This window comes from Littorina saxatilis, linkage group LG8, assembly GCF_037325665.1.
Source record: "Littorina saxatilis isolate snail1 linkage group LG8, US_GU_Lsax_2.0, whole genome shotgun sequence".
Taxonomy (NCBI): domain Eukaryota; kingdom Metazoa; phylum Mollusca; class Gastropoda; order Littorinimorpha; family Littorinidae; genus Littorina; species Littorina saxatilis.
This window is the reverse complement of record NC_090252.1, coordinates 49,542,638-49,562,989: the sequence shown is the minus strand read 5'-3', so window position 1 is coordinate 49,562,989 and position 20,352 is coordinate 49,542,638. Positions and strand designations below refer to the sequence as shown.

General features: G+C 40.8%; 3 protein-coding genes across 3 annotated transcripts; 1 reads left to right on the top strand and 2 right to left on the bottom strand.

Annotated features, from left to right (window-relative positions):
* Positions 1 to 6,845: 6,845 nt before the first annotated feature.
* LOC138974708 (piggyBac transposable element-derived protein 3-like) lies at positions 6,846 to 7,289 on the bottom strand. Its single transcript, XM_070347428.1, has one exon. The coding sequence runs from the start codon at positions 7,287 to 7,289 to the stop codon at positions 6,846 to 6,848; it is 444 nt and encodes a 147-aa protein (XP_070203529.1).
* A 7-nt stretch (positions 7,290 to 7,296) lies between these two features.
* Positions 7,297 to 7,797, bottom strand: LOC138974706 (piggyBac transposable element-derived protein 2-like). The gene has a single exon (XM_070347427.1). It carries the CDS (start codon positions 7,795 to 7,797, stop codon positions 7,297 to 7,299), a length of 501 nt encoding a protein of 166 aa, XP_070203528.1.
* Positions 7,798 to 15,102: 7,305 nt separating this feature from the next.
* LOC138972352 (uncharacterized) lies at positions 15,103 to 17,930 on the top strand. The gene is made up of 3 exons (XM_070345025.1): positions 15,103 to 15,472; positions 16,578 to 16,752; positions 17,196 to 17,930. The coding sequence occupies exons 1-3, from the start codon at positions 15,311 to 15,313 to the stop codon at positions 17,240 to 17,242; spliced, it is 384 nt and encodes a 127-aa protein (XP_070201126.1). The 5' UTR covers positions 15,103 to 15,310; the 3' UTR covers positions 17,243 to 17,930.
* The last annotated feature ends 2,422 nt before the right edge of the window (positions 17,931 to 20,352 follow it).

Genomic DNA, 20,352 nt, shown 5'->3' with positions numbered 1-20,352 from the left:
TGACGTCATCAAAGGTATCTATCCAAAAATTGAAAAAAACTTTGGGGGATATTATACCCAGGAACTCACATGCGAAGTTTCATGAAGATCGGTCAAGTAGTTTTCTCGGAATCACTTTATACACACACAGCCACATACATACATACACCACGACCCTCATCTCGATTCCCCCTCTATGTTAAAACATTTAGTCAACACTTGACTAAATGTAAACAAGTCGCGTAAGGCGAAAATACAATATTTAGTCAAGTAGCTGTCGAACTCACAGAATGAAACGCAATGCCATTTTACTCGTAGCATCGTCAGGCCACCGCTCATGGCAAAGGCAGTGAAATTGACAAGAAGAGCGGGGTAGTAGTTGCGCTAAGAAGGATAGCACGCTTTTCTGTACCTCTCTTTGTTTTAACTTTCTGAGCGTGTTTTTAATCCAAACATATCATATCTATATGTTTTTGGAATCAGGAACCGACAAGGAATAAGATGAAAGTGTTTTTAAATTGATTTGGACAATTTAATTTTGATAATAATTTTTATATATTTAATTTTCAGAGCTTGTTTTTAATCCAAATATAACACATGTTTTTGGAATCAGCAAATGATGGAGAATAAGATAAACGTAAATTTGGATCGTTTTATAAATTTTTATTTTTTTTTTAAATTTTCAGATTTTTAATGACCAAAGTCATTAATTAATTGTTAAGCCACCAAGCTGAAATGCAATACCGAACCCCGGGCTTCGTCGAAGATTACTTGACCAAAATTTCAACCAATTTGGTTGAAAAATGAGGGCGTGACAGTGCCGCCTCAACTTTCACGAAAAGCCGGATATGACGTCATCAAAGACATTTATCAAAAAAATGAAAAAAAAAACGTATGGGGATTTCATACCCAGGAACTCTCATGTCAAATTTCATAAAGATCGGTCCAGTAGTTTAGTCTGAATCGCTCTACACACACACACAGACACACAGACACACGCACATACACCACGACCCTCGTTTCGATTCCCCCTCGATGTTAAAATATTTAGTCAAAACTTGACTAAATATAAAAAGGAATAAGACAAAACTTGCAGGAGGAAGAAGGGGTAGAGTGGAAGGGGAAGAAAGAATGAGATATACAAAAAAGATGGAGGTAACTAGCGCATACACGAAGCAGGGCCGGACCCAGGGGGGGGGGTTCCAGGGGTTCCGGAACCCCACCCCTGGAAAAAGCATGTACCTTGCTTTGAGTTTTTTTTTTTAAATAAATTTTGTGTGTGTCTCTAACAAATTTTATTCAATGTGAAATCCGATGAGAAAAAGGTACCCCCCCCCCCCCCCACAATGCTGCTCTTAACCCTCAAAACAAGGCCCAGAATGCACCAGATTGCACAGATTTTAACCGTTTTTCAAAAATTTTCCGGGGGAGCATGCCCCCGGACCCCCCTAGTTCACCATTTCGCCATTTCGCTGATTTGCCCCCCCAAAAAAAGGAGGAACCCCCCCCCCCTTACAACTCATTTGGTCCGGCCCTGCGAAGTTACGTAGTAAATCATAAACTGTATTCCAGTAGCAGATAAGAAACAGTTCACCAATAACATATTTAGAGAGCGCATATAAAATAGGGGTTGTTCACATGAATATGCTACTGAGTCAAATCAAAAACAAGTTGCGTGAGGCGAAATTACTACATTTAGTCAAGCTGTCGAACTCACAGAATGAAACTGAACGCACTGCATTTTTTCAGCTAGGCCGTATAGCATCGTCAGCTCGAGGAAAAGGCAGTGAAATTGGCAAGCCAGTATAACGCGGTAGTGGTTGCGCTGAGCAGGACAGCACGCTTTTCTGTATCTCTATTATTTTTAACTTTCTGAGTTTTTAATCAAACATAACATATCTATATGTTTTTGGAATCAGGAACCGACAAGGAATAAGATGAAATTGTTTTTAAATCGATTTTGGAAATTTAATTGTAGTCATAATTTTTCATATGTTTTTCATTTTTAGAGCTTGTTTTTAATCCGAATATAACATATCCATATGGTTTTTTAATCAGAAAATGACGAAGAATAAGATGAAGTTTGGGGGGATCGTTTTATAAAAAACCATTATTTAATTACAATGTTCAGATATTTAATGACCAAACTCATCAATTAACGGTTAAGCCTTCAAGCTGAAATACAATACAGTGGAACCTGTATGGACAGGGTCGCCATTTGGCAAACACCCCACCCCAAAAACATACATACAAGAATTAATGAAGAACGTAGACACCGAAGCAGGAAAACATTTCTTTATTAAGCATATCTGGTCATCGCCGTGTGTAAAAGCTTGTTTTCTTGATCTGCGAAATCAGTGTTAACCCCTAATTTATGATTCTTAGTAACACAGAGGGCAAAATAGAAGATAAGCTCACCCAGCCCTTTCACGAAGGACATATCACATACTTTAAAACTGACGAGTTCACCTTAACGAAAGTAAATGTGTGCAATCAATGTCAGGATTGTCAGTGTGTGAATCTGACGCACAGATATGTCTGTTCAAGTTCCGATTCATAAATAGCCATAATAATTAACTGCTGCATCCGTATGACACGATGTTCAGACACGACGACACGGGCCAGCACCATTAAGGACGAGACACTGCAATTGTGATGTTTCCTGTCAGAGCTATATTAGCTCCGCGCGAAACACATTGTTTTACATGCACGGTCATCGAAGAGAAATCCTGTCTTGTAAAATTGGAATATGCAGACGTCTGCAGCACTTGAATACCTTGCATTGTGCAGATTTAAAAATCACTTCTCGGGAATACACTACGAAACTTTCCCACCGAGGTCTGAGATAATTTGGAGATGCGCTATAAAGATGTCGGTAGAATTGGAGAGGTTATGAACACAGAATCTGAAAAAAACAAGGTCTTACAAAAGTCTTAAATTGGGGGGTTTTAAAAGGAGGTTTCGACTGTATTCAAAGGTGAGTCCTGAGGACCTCGCCCTTCTGGTCTGAAATATATTTTGTAATATGTGTGGACTCTGTTCTGCGATGTGCCATTTGTCTTTAAATCGGCCGGTTGATTCCGGAAATAATTATGTTTTCTTTAAAATGAGATACTGATCTTATTTTAGTCTACACAGACGTCACGCAATTTTGCAATAATAAGCTATATCGGAAAGACGTTACATTGATTCAAATAGAAACACATCAATAAAACAAACGCGAAAAAACCCAGGGATTTTCACCACTTCAAAAATAGGTCCTGTGATCGTTATCAATTAGTCAGATATAATATCCAATTACTCAGCCCTCGTTTTAAGGATTCTAGGGATGTCATCATATTCATACTATGCATCATAAAGTCTTTCCAGTAGATTTATCTATTTTTTCACAGTTGTGTCAACACACTCTGAAATTACCACAGGCAAAATATTACTGAAGTCGTTTTTAAATGTCAATCGGTGTTATGTGTCTTTTAGGGAGATAGAGCGCGCAAGAGAGTCAGACAGACAGACATACAGATGCACAGAAACAGAAATACGCAGAGAGTCACCCCCACTCTCCAAATAAACAGGAAGCAAACACACAAACAAACAACTCAAGAAACGGAAGCAAATCCAACCACGCACCCGGATGAATAATGAGACATACAGCCACACAAACACACTCTTTTCCAACACGCATTAAAAAATACATCGACAAACAAGACTCATCGAACCCAGGAATGAAACTGCAACTCACCGACAGAGAAAATGCAAGGCGGTTGGTTTCACATCTTGCCTATTTGTATGTTGAATAAAGTCCATTGAATTAGAAGTAGCCTTCTGACACTGCATCCAGTCGACGCGCGGCAATACACTCGCCCATTGCGATTTCCCAAAAAGCCGATGTTACTAAAGGTGGAATGAGTAATTCTGGGAAATCGCTCATCAGAGGCACTCGATAATGATATTGCAACCCTTTGATCAATTCGAGCTTCAATCCATCACTCAAACCTTAGGAGTTAATCAAAATGAATAAAATATAAGAATTACGAGTGTAAATACATAACAAAAATGTGAATACATTACACACAAAAATTAATAAATGTTCTTGGTTGCTAAGAGATTTGAACCAGTGACTCCCGAAAGTAGCGACTTCGGTTTTAGACGCTTTATCAGCCGAGCTAATCGGGCACACTAAGTACAGCAAAACGTATGTGTCAGTATCCGCTCGTCGGTTACCGAGTTTCTGCCTAAATATATGTGTACTGTATGTTCTGTCCATCTCACTGTTCGAAGTAAGTTAAGTTGATAACTGACCTTTAAGCTCCCGTTCATTTCGTATCAGTTTGTAAAGCAAGCTCAATTAACATGCATTTCAAGTGTGATCTACATTATGTTGGCCGTCCAGCTCCGAAATGCTTTGACAACTCGCCGAAAGGTGCTGACGTCATTTCATAAAAGGATTTCCCAACCAAGAATTCCATGCGGTTTTGGAGATTTTCAAGATTTATAGATCGGGAAGATGACGCTCTATGGGCGGTTCATTATATGAAGAGAGGTAAGCGGTTAAACGCGGGCGTCAAGGGAGCCAATGAAGGCGGCACTGGTACCCAGATTTGGGTACCAAAAGTGTGATTCATCATACTCCATCACTATTTCATATTATGAGCTCAAATTTACACAATAACTTCTTGGAATATAACACTTTCAGGACATATGCAATGTAATGATGCAAATAATGATCTACTACCTTAGAAAATTATTTACTAAAAATAATCTGAATATACGCCTGCGAAAATGGTATATTCCGTTTTTTACCTGCCTAACATTATAAGATGTTTGATGGGTTGTTGACAGACCAGCTTTTTTGTCGGTCCGAGGGGGAGCATATCGTCTTTTGTTTCATATTTATTGACCAAGGCCTGGTCTGACAACTAGCCACCAGGCATCGTTTTTGTCATCATTTTGGTAGTGAGAAAATAGGTGCAAAATCAACACAAGGAGCCATGCTTTCAAACACAACACCAGTTCCGTTTTGATAATACATGTACATGTTTTGGGGCCCCACCACGTTGTTGCAATCAAAGCTGGCGTGTGAAATTAACTCAACCAGTCAGAAGATTGTGCGTGTCCGTTTGACCTGAAACAGGGTGAAATTTGCAGCCCGATGTTTATGTTTGCTTGTTTGTTCCGTTTTATTACAAATGCACGTTGCCACAATCGTTCTGTCCAGACATAATGTGTGTGTGTGCCCGTGCACGTTTGTGTGTGCGTGTGGGTGTGTGTGAGTGAGAGTATGTAAGTGTGTTGTGGGCGCGCGTGTGTGTGTGTGTGTGTGTGTGTGTGTGTGTGTGTGTGTGTGTGTGTGAGCGCACACGAATGTACCGTAAACTACCTTGTTAACGTCCCCCCCCGCCCCCTATGCACCAATTTCGCCCAATAGTTGGGGGTGGGCGTTTACGCTATAGCCTTGGCAGGAGCGGTTCCTTATCTAGAATAACGATATTTGGATCATCTGGCATAGAAGTGTTCAAATGACGCGTTATTGGGCGGGGATATAGCTCAGTTGGTAGCGCGCTGGATTTGTGTTCAGTTGGCCGCTGTCAGCGTGAGTTCGATCCCAGGTTCGGCGGACATTTATTTCACAGAGTCAACTTTGTGTGCAGACTCTCTTCGGTGTCCGAACCTCCCCCCGTGTACACTACATTGGGTGTGCACGTTAAAGATCCCACGATTGACAAAAGGGTCTTTCCTGGCAAAATTGCTTAGGCACAGTTAATAATTGTCTACTTATATCCGTGTGACTTGGAATATTAGGCCGTGAAAGGTAAATATGCGCCGAAATGTGACCCTCCACCACGGAATGAGTCGCATGTCACCTTTGCATGATTTTCATATTTTTTACATTTTCCTAAAGAGTTTTTTATGCTCTATCCAGTGGTGAAAACAGTGTTAGAAACGAGCGAAAACTGTTTTAGTTATAAGCCTGTGACTAAGGTGACCCCCACACTGTTACAAGACACTCCCCGAACTTATATTAAGCCTAGCGCAGAACCGCGCGAGGTGACATGCGACTCATTTCGTGGTGGAGGGTCACAAATGGCTGCAATCTACTGGCCGTATAAAATTTCATCTCACACGGCATCACTGCAGAGCGCCTAGAACTGTACCCACGGAATATGCGCGATATAAGACTCATTGATTGATTGATATTGCACAAAACTTTCCTTTCTCTCACTCTCTCTCACACACACACACACACACAGACGCACACACACACACACACACACAGACACACACACACACACACACACACACACACACACACACACACACACACACACACACACACACACACACAGAATTCTGCAAGCAAACCACGAAGATAATGGTGTTGCTTTAGCCCCTTTTTGCCGAGATTTTTTTTTTCTTGCGTTTTTTGATAGCAAATAAAATTCTAAGACACAATATGTATTTATTTTCTGATTTTTTTACTTTTTCTTGTGTCTACAGCATTTTTTTCAAGCGTCCTTTAAAAAGGACGCTAGGATCGAGAGGGTAGAGGTTTATCAAACATATACAATAGTGAAAGGAACAAGTTTCTAAAAGTTTTCAATGAAATTTATTAACACAAACACTTGTTTTCAAAAAAGTTTTTAACTTTCGGTTTATAAACAATACAAAGTAACGGATTAACTGTCCATTATTTTAAAAAAATAAACAAACAAAAAAACAAAAACAACCTCTGAACATGGTGCAAGTCACTCTCCTGTTACCCTGCCAATGTGAATAATCTGTGCAAACAAAATTGCTTTCAACGATTTTTGTACAGCTCGTCAGAGCTTTTCACTTTCATTGTGAGTGGTCAAGTGGTCAGTTATCGATTACACAGGAGTATGAAATGCCACAAAACAGTACTTTCGGTGCAGAGGGACATTGCACTTCAGGCAGATTTGTTTGACCTTTTTGCCACATTGTGCGCATCTTCTCTGCTTGGAGATGTGCTCCACCAGGTGATCCAACCCATCACATCTGATTGCTGGTGGAACTCTTCTGTCCAGCTTTGCCACACGTCCGACAGGATGGTTAGGGAGCTCCAGACGGGCAGCAGCGTGTGACCTCTTGAGGTAGATGTCCGCGATGGCACGCCGAACTGCCAGAAGATCCATGGGAATGTACTCTGAGGCAGGTGTTGCCCTGTACATGTGCCATGTTTGCTGCACACACAGGTCAAGACAGAAGCTGAAAATGGCCCACCACCATTTCTTGGATCGTATGGAGACTCGGTATTTGGCAATGTTCTGGTCAATTCTGTCGCACCCGCCCATTGTCTTGTTATAGTGTTTGATCAGAAAGGGCTGCGAGATCTTGACTCGTTTTTTTCTCTGCCTTGGACCACCGGGAGGCTGACTGCAGAGGGTTGACTCCTGCTGCATTGGAGACAGCGTTGACGATGTTGTTGTCGTTCCATCGAACCACTATCACTCCTGTGTTTTCGGCCTGTTGAAAGTCGTAAGTGCCTCTCTTGGTATTCTTCATTTCATTGATTGACTTCAGTGGGCACTGCTCGGTCCTGTTGGCACGAACCGTTCCTGTACATCCAATCTTCTTGCTCGTGAGGACGTCAACAAGCTTCAGACTTGTAAACAGGTTATCAAAGGTCAGATGGTAACAATCTTCCGGCTCCTCTTCCTCCAGCTCAGAGATGAGGTCAACCACCACGGCTCCACCCATTCCAATGCCTGGATACTCATCTGCATTAGCTTGCCTGCCTTTTGCTCCTTGGTAGGGTTCAAACTGGACGCAGTACCCAAGGGGTGTGGCCAGCACCCACATCTTGTATCCGAAGCGTATAGGCTTCCCTCTAATGAATTGCTTTGCACCGTGTCTCCCATAGTATGGGATCATGCTCTCGTCGATACTCAAATGTTGTTGCTTCATGATTTTTTTGAAGTACATGAGGCATCTCTCATTGAGCATGGTAATCAATGGCCTGATTTTGGCCATATCCATCACCACCACTGTTCTCCTCTCCCAATGTAGTTCTGCCACTGAGTCCCACAATAGTAGCTGTGGCACTGGCAGTCAGTTGTCGTCCGGACAAGTTGTGGACAGCACACTCCCCATCTTCTTCACCACTATCTTCATCAGTCAACTCATCAACTTCAGGAGGGTCGAGAAAGATGTCAGCTCTTTGAAATAAGTCATCATCTTCAAGCATATCTATTACCTCGTTCACAGTGAATCTGAAACAAACCCAACCCGTACATGAAAAAACCTCTGGCCATTTAGCCCTAGCGTCCTTTTTAAAGGACACCAGATCGAAACTGCCTATAACACAAACTATGGACTATATTCACAAAAAGAAAAATATGTTTCTAGATTATGCCTTTGTCTTCAAATTACCTTCAGTAATGATATTAAAAATGTTGATAATTACACAAATATAGCCTTACCTTCTTTTGGAACTCATCTTGATCTGCTCAGCATGTGGATTTTGAATGCTGTCCACCATGACACTTTACTGCCAAGAGAGATAACTTTCTCCAACTCAGCTTCTGAAACGTTGTTACCTCCCTTACACCAATCAGTGACTTAGACCTTTCTCAGAGTCTGTGTTGTAAATCAGGTGGGGAAAATGTAAGCGTCCTTTTTAAAGGACGCCAGGCTTAAATGGGCTAGTGTCTGGTAACAAGTTCATAACTTCAAAATAATTTTGTTCCTGACGACACGGCCCTCTACCCGTTCTTACTCAAAAACTTAAAGAACACGTAGATCAACCTCTTCAGACATCACTTCCCGCCCAAAAGGAAGCTTTTGTTTCTTCTTTTCCCTCCCAGTCAACAATGTATTGCGATTCTCTAGCCACTCTAGAATCCTTTTTCTGTCCACTCTCCGAAACATTTCCGAGGAAGGAAAACATGTTTTTCATTTTCCTTGTCTACTCCACTGATCGAAACTGAGGGGTGGGCGTTTACTAGGTACTGTACCCCGTGCGCAAAATTTGACCAAATGTAGGGGGTGGGCGTTTACTCGATACTGGGCGTATACAAGGTAGTTTACGGTTTATGCTTGCTTGTTTGTTTCATTTTATTACAAATGCACGCCGTTACAACTTTCTGTCCTCCTCCTCAGAGTGCACAACTGGCGCGTGGAAGTGCGGGAACAACGAGTGTATTCCAGAGTCATACCGCTGTGATGGAGGTAACGACTGTGTTGACGACAGTGATGAGCAGAACTGTGACGGTATGTACAAGTCAGATGAATGAGACAGAGACAAAAACACAGAGCTTGTAGGCTGATGTGTATAGTTTAATTGTCAGTTTGTTTGATGGGGGACTTGTGTGAAATATTGCCGCGAAAGTACTCAATACCAACTGCACAGGCACAGAAAACAATTGTATCACAGGGCACTCAAATGGACTGTGGGAGATTAACATCTCTTTTACTAATTATAAAACACTTTATCCGATTGTTTGCAGAAAGAAATAACAATTTCCATCAATGTCGTCTGTTCATAGCCACAACCATATATCTCCTAGCACCAGTCAGAGCCACAACCAAACATGGCGAAATAACCCACTTTTTGAAAAGCTCACGTGAAAAGTGTATACACTCGGGGTAATTCTGCTTTATTGTCAAATAAAACGATTTTCACATCAAGGATGCACTTGTATGTTCCTGACAAGTACATGCATTTCCAAAACACAAAAGTTCAAAACCACACTTGAAAAACTGTTCGACCGTTTTGGGCGAAATAAATACACCTTGTCCTCCTCTCAAAGTTCAGGCCACAACCATACAGTGAAAGTTATAGGGTTGTGGTCTGGACTGTGGAGGCATCCACGGGGGGGTCATTCCGGCCACAACCTGACACCATGACGATGCAGGGTTGTGGCATGAACATCTTTTGCACACACGAATAGTAAGCCTATATTTAAGCCACAACTGCAAAAATGACTTTGTTGCTTGAAGTAAAACATATGTAAGCATGATCAAATAATTTTACACTACCAAATACCTCATCTAGGTTTGTGTACCAGAACTACGACATACATGAAAACAGTTAATAGTTGTTTGTTTACATCTTTTTGTTTGTTGTGTGTGCAAAATAATGCCACTGACTTATTATTATATGGACGTAATATGATTACACATAAACAGACAAAAACAACATGCCAACGTCTGGTTAGTGAAGGGGTGATAAACATCACTCTTACCTCAAAGAAATAAAAAGTACAATCCCAAATAGAATCGTCATCCCACGTCGCCGCCTTCCCTATTTCCCAAAGCATGCTAATCAACTGATGAAATATTTACGGTCTGCAGAAAAATAAAGACCTTGATGAGAGTAAGGAGCAAAACACTCACCCCTCTTGATCCCACTGTCCCACAAATGGGACGCTTGTTTCCGCTCGCACCATTTCAAACTTAATTGTAATTCAATCAAGTTTGTGTTTTAATGAAACAGATCCTGTGATTGGTCAGAATGCCCCAACTCATTAAAAATTACCGGTCATTAATTGTCGATAACCACTCGCTAAAAAATCCATTAACAACCTGCTGGCGAGGCGCATTGATACAGCCTCAACTAGTCTCGGTTAGCTTTGAGGGTCATTTTACAAGTAGGAAATATGAAGGCCAACGAAATACCGAGACCATAAGGTATGCGAAGTGATGACGTCGAATACGTGACGTAAGTTGATGCATGAATTCTTTCGGACTACGTCAGTCAATTCCAAAGATCGCTTTTGTGATGAAAAGAATTTGTTTTAGAGTTTGCTCTCCAGAAACCCGCCAAAAAAGAAGAGAAAATGTGTGTGAAAGAAAACAAAACAGGAGCAGAGTGATACGATAGGAATACAGAGACATATTTCTTGGGACTTGACCCTTGCAGGTAGGTGGACTGAAAGTAGTGTGTGAACAGAACAGAACCAATTCTGTCTGTTTACAACCGCATGAAAGCAGGAAAGAGATCGTCGTCAGATTGAATTACAATAACATTAACATGCTTCCATTTGAAACTTCTCGGTCTTCATCGTGGATTGACGCCCTCCCAAAGTCTAATTGAAGACCTTCGTCGCTTCGCTTCGTCGGGCTTCAATTAGCTTTTGTCGGGCGTCAATCCCCGATGAAGACCTCGAAGTTTTAAATGGAAGCATGTTAATGTGTAATTAAGTTCTGATAAAAACAAGAATAAAAAACGTTTGCATTATGTTATACTCTACAGTATTTATTAATAGTGATCTATAAAAAGTTGTCGAACAAAAAGGATCTGGACTATTCTTTGAAGGTGACCGTGAATTGCACGCACCAACACCCAACAACGTGAACATGTCCGCCTCAGCAAAATGTAGAAAGCGGAAGCACTGACACTAACCATCCTGAACTCCGGTCAAAATGAGTTCGGCTTATTCGCTCCCTGACAGGATGCCTTGAGTTTCCTTGTCTGGCAAGGAAACCGATTTTTTTTATTTTTTTTTTTTACATATTTAGAGCTTTTTGTAATGTGTTATTAATCATAAGCAGATTCGCGATCGTCGATAATGATTTTTCATGGTGTTGTGTAATTTTTAAATTACAAAGGAATTGATTTGTAAGACAGTTTCAAGGGAGCTATTTTTTCGCTGCTGTATTTACTGTGCAAACAACTCTAAATATGGCAAAAGTGTCACCGTTTGGTTTCGGCGTTCGCTGAAGCAGACGATTTTTTCTGTAGTGATGCAACCATATATTACGGTCTCCTTCCGGCAGCAGCCCCAAAATTTCGACTTGTTTTGACCTTAGAACGATGTCTTTATCATAACTGTGAAGAACAGAACGGAGATCACTGTCGAAGTCGGCCAATCTGCAATCATTTTCGTCTCGCGAACACTGATCTCAAATTTAGATCAGTGCGCGCAAAAAAAAAAACATATGGGAGATAACTCTGTATTCCTAGTTTTGATAGATTCGCGTAGGACTGTCGCGTCCGGTCAGGGAGAGAATGAGCCGAACTCATTTTGACCTGAGTTCAGGATGTGACACTAACTGGTTGTGCGTTGTGCTTAGGGCCTCCTAGTCCAAGAGAGAACAGAAAGCTGAACTATCTCTTCAATGGTAATGCCAGCAGTGGAATTCATTGAGCGTCCCAAAAATGGGACAGTGGGCATTTATGGGCGAAAGTGTGCAATACAAACAAAATTGTTTTGTTTAGTAAGTTAAATTGAGCATCACTATCAAGCATTTTGACATTTTTGTGGGTGTGTGTGGTGATTGCAATGTTAGAAAACAGTAACCTTTCTACTCGCAGAGGCAATTTGAATTATTGTCTTTGTAGTGTTTGTTTAAAAGTGTATTAGTTGTTATGTGAGGTAGGTGTAGAGACAAAAAATTTAGTTTAAAGAATATATATGTCAAATCAATTTTGAATCATATCCATAGCATGTGTCAACATTGTATTTATTCTGTGCTTATACATACCTGCTCAAAGTTATTTAAACAACAAAACAGGAGACAAAAAAAGTTAGACCCAATGGGGGGAACGAGCCCCGTGACCGCCGGTCGTATCCATTACACTAACGAGGCAAGTCAAAAACCGTAACAATTAAGGAAATATAAAGTTGAACGCATGCATGTCATCTCACAGCGATTGATTTGTTTGGTGATCAGTATTATTCTGCTATTTGTATTAAAATGACTGTATTTAAACGTAACGATGACCTGACTATGCATGACATGAACACACGCACAACACCTGGGTGGTATTACACCAAAAGTCCTACATTTTTGTGCTGAGCAGCTTTGCTCAATTCTCACTGTGATTTTCAACATGTCTCTGTCACAATCAAAAATCCCATCCCTTTGGAAAACATCTTGCATCGTCCCAGTTCCAAAGAAAACCCCGGTCAAAGTGATGAACGACCTGCGACCTGTAGCATTGACTTCTGCTGTCATGAAGGTTCTTGAGCGACTAGTATTAGTGAAGCTTCAGGTGCTTACCGCGGAGTTTATGGATCCGTGGCAGTTTGCCTATAGAAAGGGTAGAAGTGTTGAGGATGCCGTTTTACATGTGTTGCACAGTATCTATTCTCATCTGGATAAACCTGGAGCATGTGTTAGACTGATGTTTTTTGACTTTTCTAGCGCGTTCAATACGATACAGCCTCACCTTCTTGCTGAAAAGCTACTGAAGATGAAAATTAGCGTTCCAACTGTATTGTGGGTCACAGACTATCTGACCAACCGACCCCAGTTTGTTAGGGCTGGTACAGTACCATCTAAAGGCCCGAACACAAACACCGGTGCTCCGCAGACCACGCTATCTAGTGTACTGAATACCAACACAGGAGCTCCGCAGGGAACAGTATTGTCACCTTTTCTGTTCTCCCTGTATACTGCTGACTGCAGGAGTTCTCACGGGTCGTGCTTCATCGACAAATTTGCTGACGATACTGGACTTACAGGACAGATTACTGACGACAATGACACACACTACAGACAAGAAGTTAGCAGCTTTGTGGACTGGTGCGACGAGAATTACCTGGACTTGAACACAGGAAAAACTAAAGAAATGATTTTTGACACTAGAAGAAAAAAGGTAGCACACAAGCCTATCGTGATAGCTGGTGTTGAAGTCGAACAGGTTGAAAGCTATCGCTACCTAGGTGTAGTGATCGACAACAAGCTGTCTTGGCATGCCAACACTGACCAAATCTTGAAGAAAGCGCACACGCGCATGTACTGTCTAAGGAAGCTTAGATCGTTCTCTGTTCGTAATGACATCCTGCAAATGTTCTATCTGGTAGCGTGTTGACATATGCATGTGTGTGCTGGGGGGGTAATCTTAGTAAACAGGATAGTGACAGGCTAGAAAAGCTAGTCAAGAAGGCTGGATCTGTTGTAGGCAGGAAGCAAGAGACCATTGAATCAGTTTGCCAGAGACGACTGACTGACCGACTGACCTCAATTTTGGCTGACGAGACACACCCACTGAAACCTGAATTTGACTCTCGACGCATTGACAGGAGTGGTAGACTGAGGGCTATGGTTGCTAGAACGTCACGTTTCCGCAATTCTTTTGTTCCCAGAGCCATCCATGCTTTCAACCAATCACATGTTAGAGTCCTCTATCATGTTTCTCGGTCATAATTACTACTGTACTCTGTTGCTGGGTTATCTGTAATGTATGTATTTTTAGTAACTGTATTACCGTAGCCCAAATGTGCGGTGTTCTAGTCGACATGTGGTGCTTTGTAAACCTTGTGTGTGCGTGGATGTGGAAGTGGACTTTTGGACGTCTTTTTGTTATTGGAATTATGGTTTTTGTTAATTTGTATTGCTGTTGCTGTTGTTGTGTGAGTGAGTTGTGAGTTGGCAGACTTGACTTGACGGATGACTGTTTGCGTTAGTGAGACTGTGTTTAGTATGCATTCTTATTCTTTTGATTGGAAATGAGTATTGTTGCAACATAATTTCCATATGGATTAATAAATTTGAGTTGAGTTGAGTTGAGTTGAGTTGAAACATTTATTTATACATGGCCGTCTACAAGCGTTGACACAATATGACATGAAGACACACACGCTCCTCCAGGAAAAAAGAGCAGATTGTGCCCCTTGAAATACATTGCTCTAATTGGTTAGTTTACTAGCAACACGCACAGTGCAGCGTCATAAATAGGATCGATTCTATTCCAAGCGGCACTGCCGCGCAGCCGAATTCATGTTTTCTTCCCATGGCGCTGCACGTTGCAAGAACAAAAAACAAAAAACTAATGGAAAGGCGCTGGTTCTGTGCGACGCTTAGTTTTCGAGATAGGCGTGACCTGACGATGAACAACACGACAAATCCATACAAAATATAATTCTACAGCGACTTTCTTTATCGTTGGAAGAAGACACATACAAGTACCATTTCTTTGTTCCTTATAATTTGCTGATTCAAAAAATATATATTGTATAGTGTTTGGGGATCTATGACAATTTGCTTTAAATGCAAACATTCTTTGAAAGGAAATAATGCTTCCAGCCTGTACTGATTGTACACTCTGTTGGGCAATCAAGATAAACGAACGTCATATCTAACCTGTAACACGCAAATGACGTCATATTGAGCGGCAAGAGATTATGACATCACCTTGCGACTTTCTTTTCCCTTAAAGGAAAAGTCCAAGGTTTAGGGTCACTTTTGATATGTTGACCCTCTTAATTCATCAACCACAAATGCGTGTGTAAAAATGAACACAGAAATCCAAAAAGTATACTTTGACTCGTTTTTGGTTGTTCTGAATCGTTCCATCGCGCGCGCAGTCTTGGCTCATGACCTTGTGCACATACGTGTGCTACGTCACGAGCCTTGAACAACAAACATGGCCGGCTCAAGCAGTGAGGAAGACAAGTGGAATACGGACCGGTTTTCAGCCAGCCTGAGGTTTTTAGCGTGCCCGTTTGAGCCTCTTCGTCGTCAAAATGCTGGCGAGGCCACAAGGAACTGCTTGAAACAGAGCCAGCATAAGCGGCAATACGAAATGGTATGTGATTCTCTTTGTTGTGATGTTGACACACTAGTCCGTAGTCGCTACCTCTTGCATGCTAGATCGAAGTCAGGTGTGTTTTTCACAGATCAGTTGATGTTCTTCCACAGATCTGTAAGCATGTAAAGATTATGGATTTATGCTATTATTTTAGGCATCTGGTGTTGTTTATTTTCCTATCTTTAATCAAGGATTTCGTCCTTGAACTGCCCAGTTTAGAATAAATGCTTCCACGGTGATGTTCACACGCGACTATCCTTATTTTCTCTTGGAATTCTGAGTAATTATTCAGTCACACAACGAAACATGTAGACAGCAAGTTAACATTGCGCAAAGCCTGTTTCTTGCGGACAAAACTGTAATTATCCTGGTATTTTTATTTGCGACAGTAAGACACTACATGACATCGACACCACTAAACAGTGAAACTTTTTTGAAATGGCGGTGGGCTGCTTTCATGTGCTAATACTAATAGTGATCCTGACATTTTTCTTGCGAAACGGTCAAAGGGAAGTAATAAATGAATTTAGTTTTTTTTAAACGACCACACGTGATTTCCGATCTCAAACTAGATCTGAAATCATAAGATTTTCTGAGCAGTGGCGAAACGCTGATGGCGTGATATTGCAAGCCGTTTTGGAAGCAAATAAGCACTGTCAGTGTCAGACAAGCAGTTCAAACTTTTTGATTATTGGTTTTTAGGAGGACGCAATATCAGACAGTCACACTACAAAAAGACAATGCGTTAGTGCATAGATCGGTATTCTCAAACGTCACGAACAGACAGTACGTTGCTACTATATATTTTACTGTATTAACAAAACCTCACAGTCCCATTAAAAATGTGTGGTGTGTGCCGAAAAGCAACCATATGAGATTCAGTCAGTGGGACCCTGAATCTACCTGGGGTAAAATCGGGTTATTGACTCTCATTGCATGAATTTTTAAACTGAATATATACATGTACTACTGTTCGTGTTGTTTTTGTGATCCACTGCAATTTCTGTGTATACGTTAGAATCTCAAGGTATTATTTGAATGGGGCATACAGATGATGTATTTTGCCATGATCACAGAGTGATACGTGTATTTTGCTTTTCAGGTGTCAGTGCAGAAACTCCAAGAGGGAACGAAATTCAAATATCTGGAAAACCTGGATGAGGAGATGGACAGCCTAACAGCACATCCTCCTATGTTTGCTCGGACATCTACTACCTTCAAACTGCATACTATGCGTACACACAGGAATATGGACGACTCAACATTGATCAAAATGGGTAAGTAACACAACACAAACAGATGATTTCCATTATGATAGATTTATTTATCTGAAAGTAAAATTGACAACAGAGTGTACAATTTGTTTTCAAATACGAAAATCACATTGGGTTAAAAAAAAAACAAAAAAAACACCATCATTATATCATAATCATTAAAACTATTCTTTATTTCTAAACGCATACATATCAGCATAGTTTATTCATGTAAACATCCTCATTTCGGTTCCCAGTCTATCTGAAATCAAGGTAAGATATGCCAGAAAGAATAGCGATCACACAGTGCTTCAGCATGAATGTGAAAACCTGCTCTACGTCACATAGACACAGCGTGTCTAATGATTCTATCCACCCTCTCCAAACAAATACGTACACGTTTTCTCTGGTACGAATGTCTTAAAAGCTCAAACTAAGCTGCTGTTTTATTCTGTCTTGCTTTGCAGGAAATACAGGCACGTCGCTTACCCATAACAGGCAGCTGGTGCGCTAGCGAGTGGGGTTTCTCGGCAGAAGCATCAGAGTACCATTACCAACCTGTGCAGTCAAAACAATCAGAGATACTTTTCCAAACGGATGAAGAGTGGGGTTCAAACTCCCTGAGCTACAGAAGGCTGAAATATACTTTTACAAATCGTGTGACTGTGTTGAACTAGTATCTTTGGTTGAACAGATTCCTGCATGGTTTGAAGATGATACTGAGTTGTCACGTGGTCCGGTACATGGTTCACATTCTGCAACATTTTGTTCCAGACTTTTTCCACTGTTGGTGTACTCCAGCATCAGGTAGTCAGTCCATGAGCCGGTCAGCATAGCTTGTGTCCAGTATTGTCCGTTTGCCTGTTGCCTGAAACATGGTTTTTGGGAAGTAACTAACGATCTCTGCACACATTTTAACATGTGAATAAGAACAGAAAAGTTTGTCAAAAGTATACATAGTTTAATTTACATTTACTTCAAGACCAGACTTTCTTCTCGTTCATTATTTCTTCATAAAGATTCTGGAAATTAACAAAATGTTTCCCCCTATCAAGGCCTCCTAACTTTTTTTTAAATGCAGGTCGGTTTGTTGTCATCTGTGCATTACTACCTCTTGCCACCCGTGCGGTCATTGCCACCAGGTATCTCAACAATCAAACCGTCTATACAGGCTTAAAGGCACATCCTTTTTCAAAACAGGATTGCTCACTTCACAGATCTGCGAAGACTTTTACATAGAAAAACAATCTCTTAACTTGAACATATACCAGGAATAAACATCCTGACTGGTTTTTGGAGCTGGATTTTTTAGGGAATGTTTTACACGTGTGGCGTTTAAGAAATTAATTCATAAAATTCTACATTCGCAAAGAGAGTACCCATACAGAGTGTTCAGTTCTGGTATTTTTCAAAACGGAAGGATGGCCATATCCCATGTAAAAGCCTGGTAAGATTTGAGATTTTGAACCCAATCGTTTACACGGGAAAGGCTGTCCATTTAGGAGGAGGCATCCATGCCTGGATGAGAAATACACTGATAACACAGAAAAAGCACGAGTTTAACCTGCATATTCAAAAAACTGGCTCATTGGCCCGGCAAAGGGAACACATGTTAGTTATGTTAAGAGAACATCACGAAGACCTAATTATTAAATTAAAGCCTTTCTGCACGAATGTACATCTTCTATGAATTATATTCTAAAAGTAAAAAGCCATATGTCTAATTCATTCCACACACAAAATCCAGCTCCAAGAAGCAGTGAGGCTGTTGATTATTGGTATGTGTTCAAGTCGACAGATGATTTTACCTGTGTAAACTGAGCCTTGGCAGATCTGATATAGTGAGCAAAGACCTGCATTTTTTTAAACGTGTTCAGAGGCCTTGAAATGGTTAAACATTTTGTTTATTTCAAGTAGTCTTTATGAAAAAAAAAATAACAATAAGGAAGGCAAATGGGTTGAAATGCAAATTAGATTCCTTTTGACGAACTTTTTATGTTCTTCTTCACGTGTTACATTATGCGTACGTTGATCGCAAGATATTTTCGAAAAAATTCATAGATAAGCCAATCTGCAAACGGACAAAAATTCACAATATTTATGAAGCCAATAAATTTGACTCAAGAACAAAGCTTATGTGTTTGAGGTGATGTGCATGGGTATGAATGATGAATGTTGAATGAGTCCGTCAAAGATACCCTCCATGTCGCCTCACAGTGGAACCTACCATTAAAATTATACCACCTTAAATTACCTTGCTCTTTCAAATGTACTGCTTAAACTTCTTGAACATGCAACTCTTGCTGTCTACCATAAAGACCATCAGGTCAACAACATACTCGTGAATGTTTTGTTTTGGTCTATAATTAAACATTTCAGAAAATACCCTTTTTTTATATTTTTTTATTCGGAAGCATACTGACTTTATTTGAAACTACTTCGACAGATATAGTTTTGCAGGTTGACGGGAGGTGAGTTACGAACGAAATTCAATCCATATGTCGCTCAGCACAGAAATCATAAACGATTAACATGAGTAGAAATGAACTTGTACTTGTTTTCATAATGTATTATTTGGATGGTATCTGTCAAAGACACTTTCTCGTTTTTTGCAAAGCTAGAATAAGGCACTAATTTTCAAAACAAAACAAAAATCTTACGATGAATGGCACGCTGGTTTTCTCCTGTGGTGATTCTGGACGGTAGGAACAGGACTGGTCAACAGTTGCGTTGTGATCACGGAGAACCGGGAAATCTGGAATGGTCTCAGTGTCTAGTGACCTGTTCTGACCAGTGGCCGTGAGTGATGATGAAAGGTCTGGAAGTAAAAGAAGAGAGAAAATGAGCGTGAGTATAAATCAATTCGAAAGTATGCTTCTGATCTATACAGTACACTGAACATTTAGACACCCTCTGGAAGTCGTCTGGATGTGTATCCATGTTGTAGCAATTAGACTGGTTTTGCGTCTCTCAGTCAATGCAGAAAGATTAATTCCCTGCACAATTCGTAATCTTCTTGTCTCTAGCATGCAGGTGTCTGTTTACCTTACCGGTTGCACATCCACCAAAAGTTTAGATCTGGTAAAAATAGCATTAAACCATGATTCCAGCAAACGCTGCCAATTTCATGAATTGATATCAGGGGATAGTTTGCGACTGAATAGAATAGATAACGTGACACACGCATTGTCTTACGTGTCCACAACCCTGACTACTTTTTACTCTTGCTCTATTCGCTGCGCAGCAAAACAATGTTTACGTGTATGCATGAAAATAAAAGCATGTACTCTGACCTTCAACGCATTCCTTCTTGTGAGATAATCCGCTGTTCGTATGTCGCCTCGGAGTTTCGATGGCTCGTCGACTGTACCAGCCTCGCGTAATACTGCCCTCTCCGGACTTTTATGAAGGGAAGACACTGCCGGTGGTCAAAACATTTGTTTCAGGGATGAAACGCCAACTTTTGTGCTGCAGAAAAATGGCGAAATCTGTGTCCAGAAAGTGCCCGACACTTTGAAATCTGCACGCTTGTGCTGCACACATCTCTTCCATTTCCACAAGAGACTCAGAGTTTTGTGAGGGAAAGTGTGCTATGAAATGCCTAGGGACATTGACGAGTTGTTG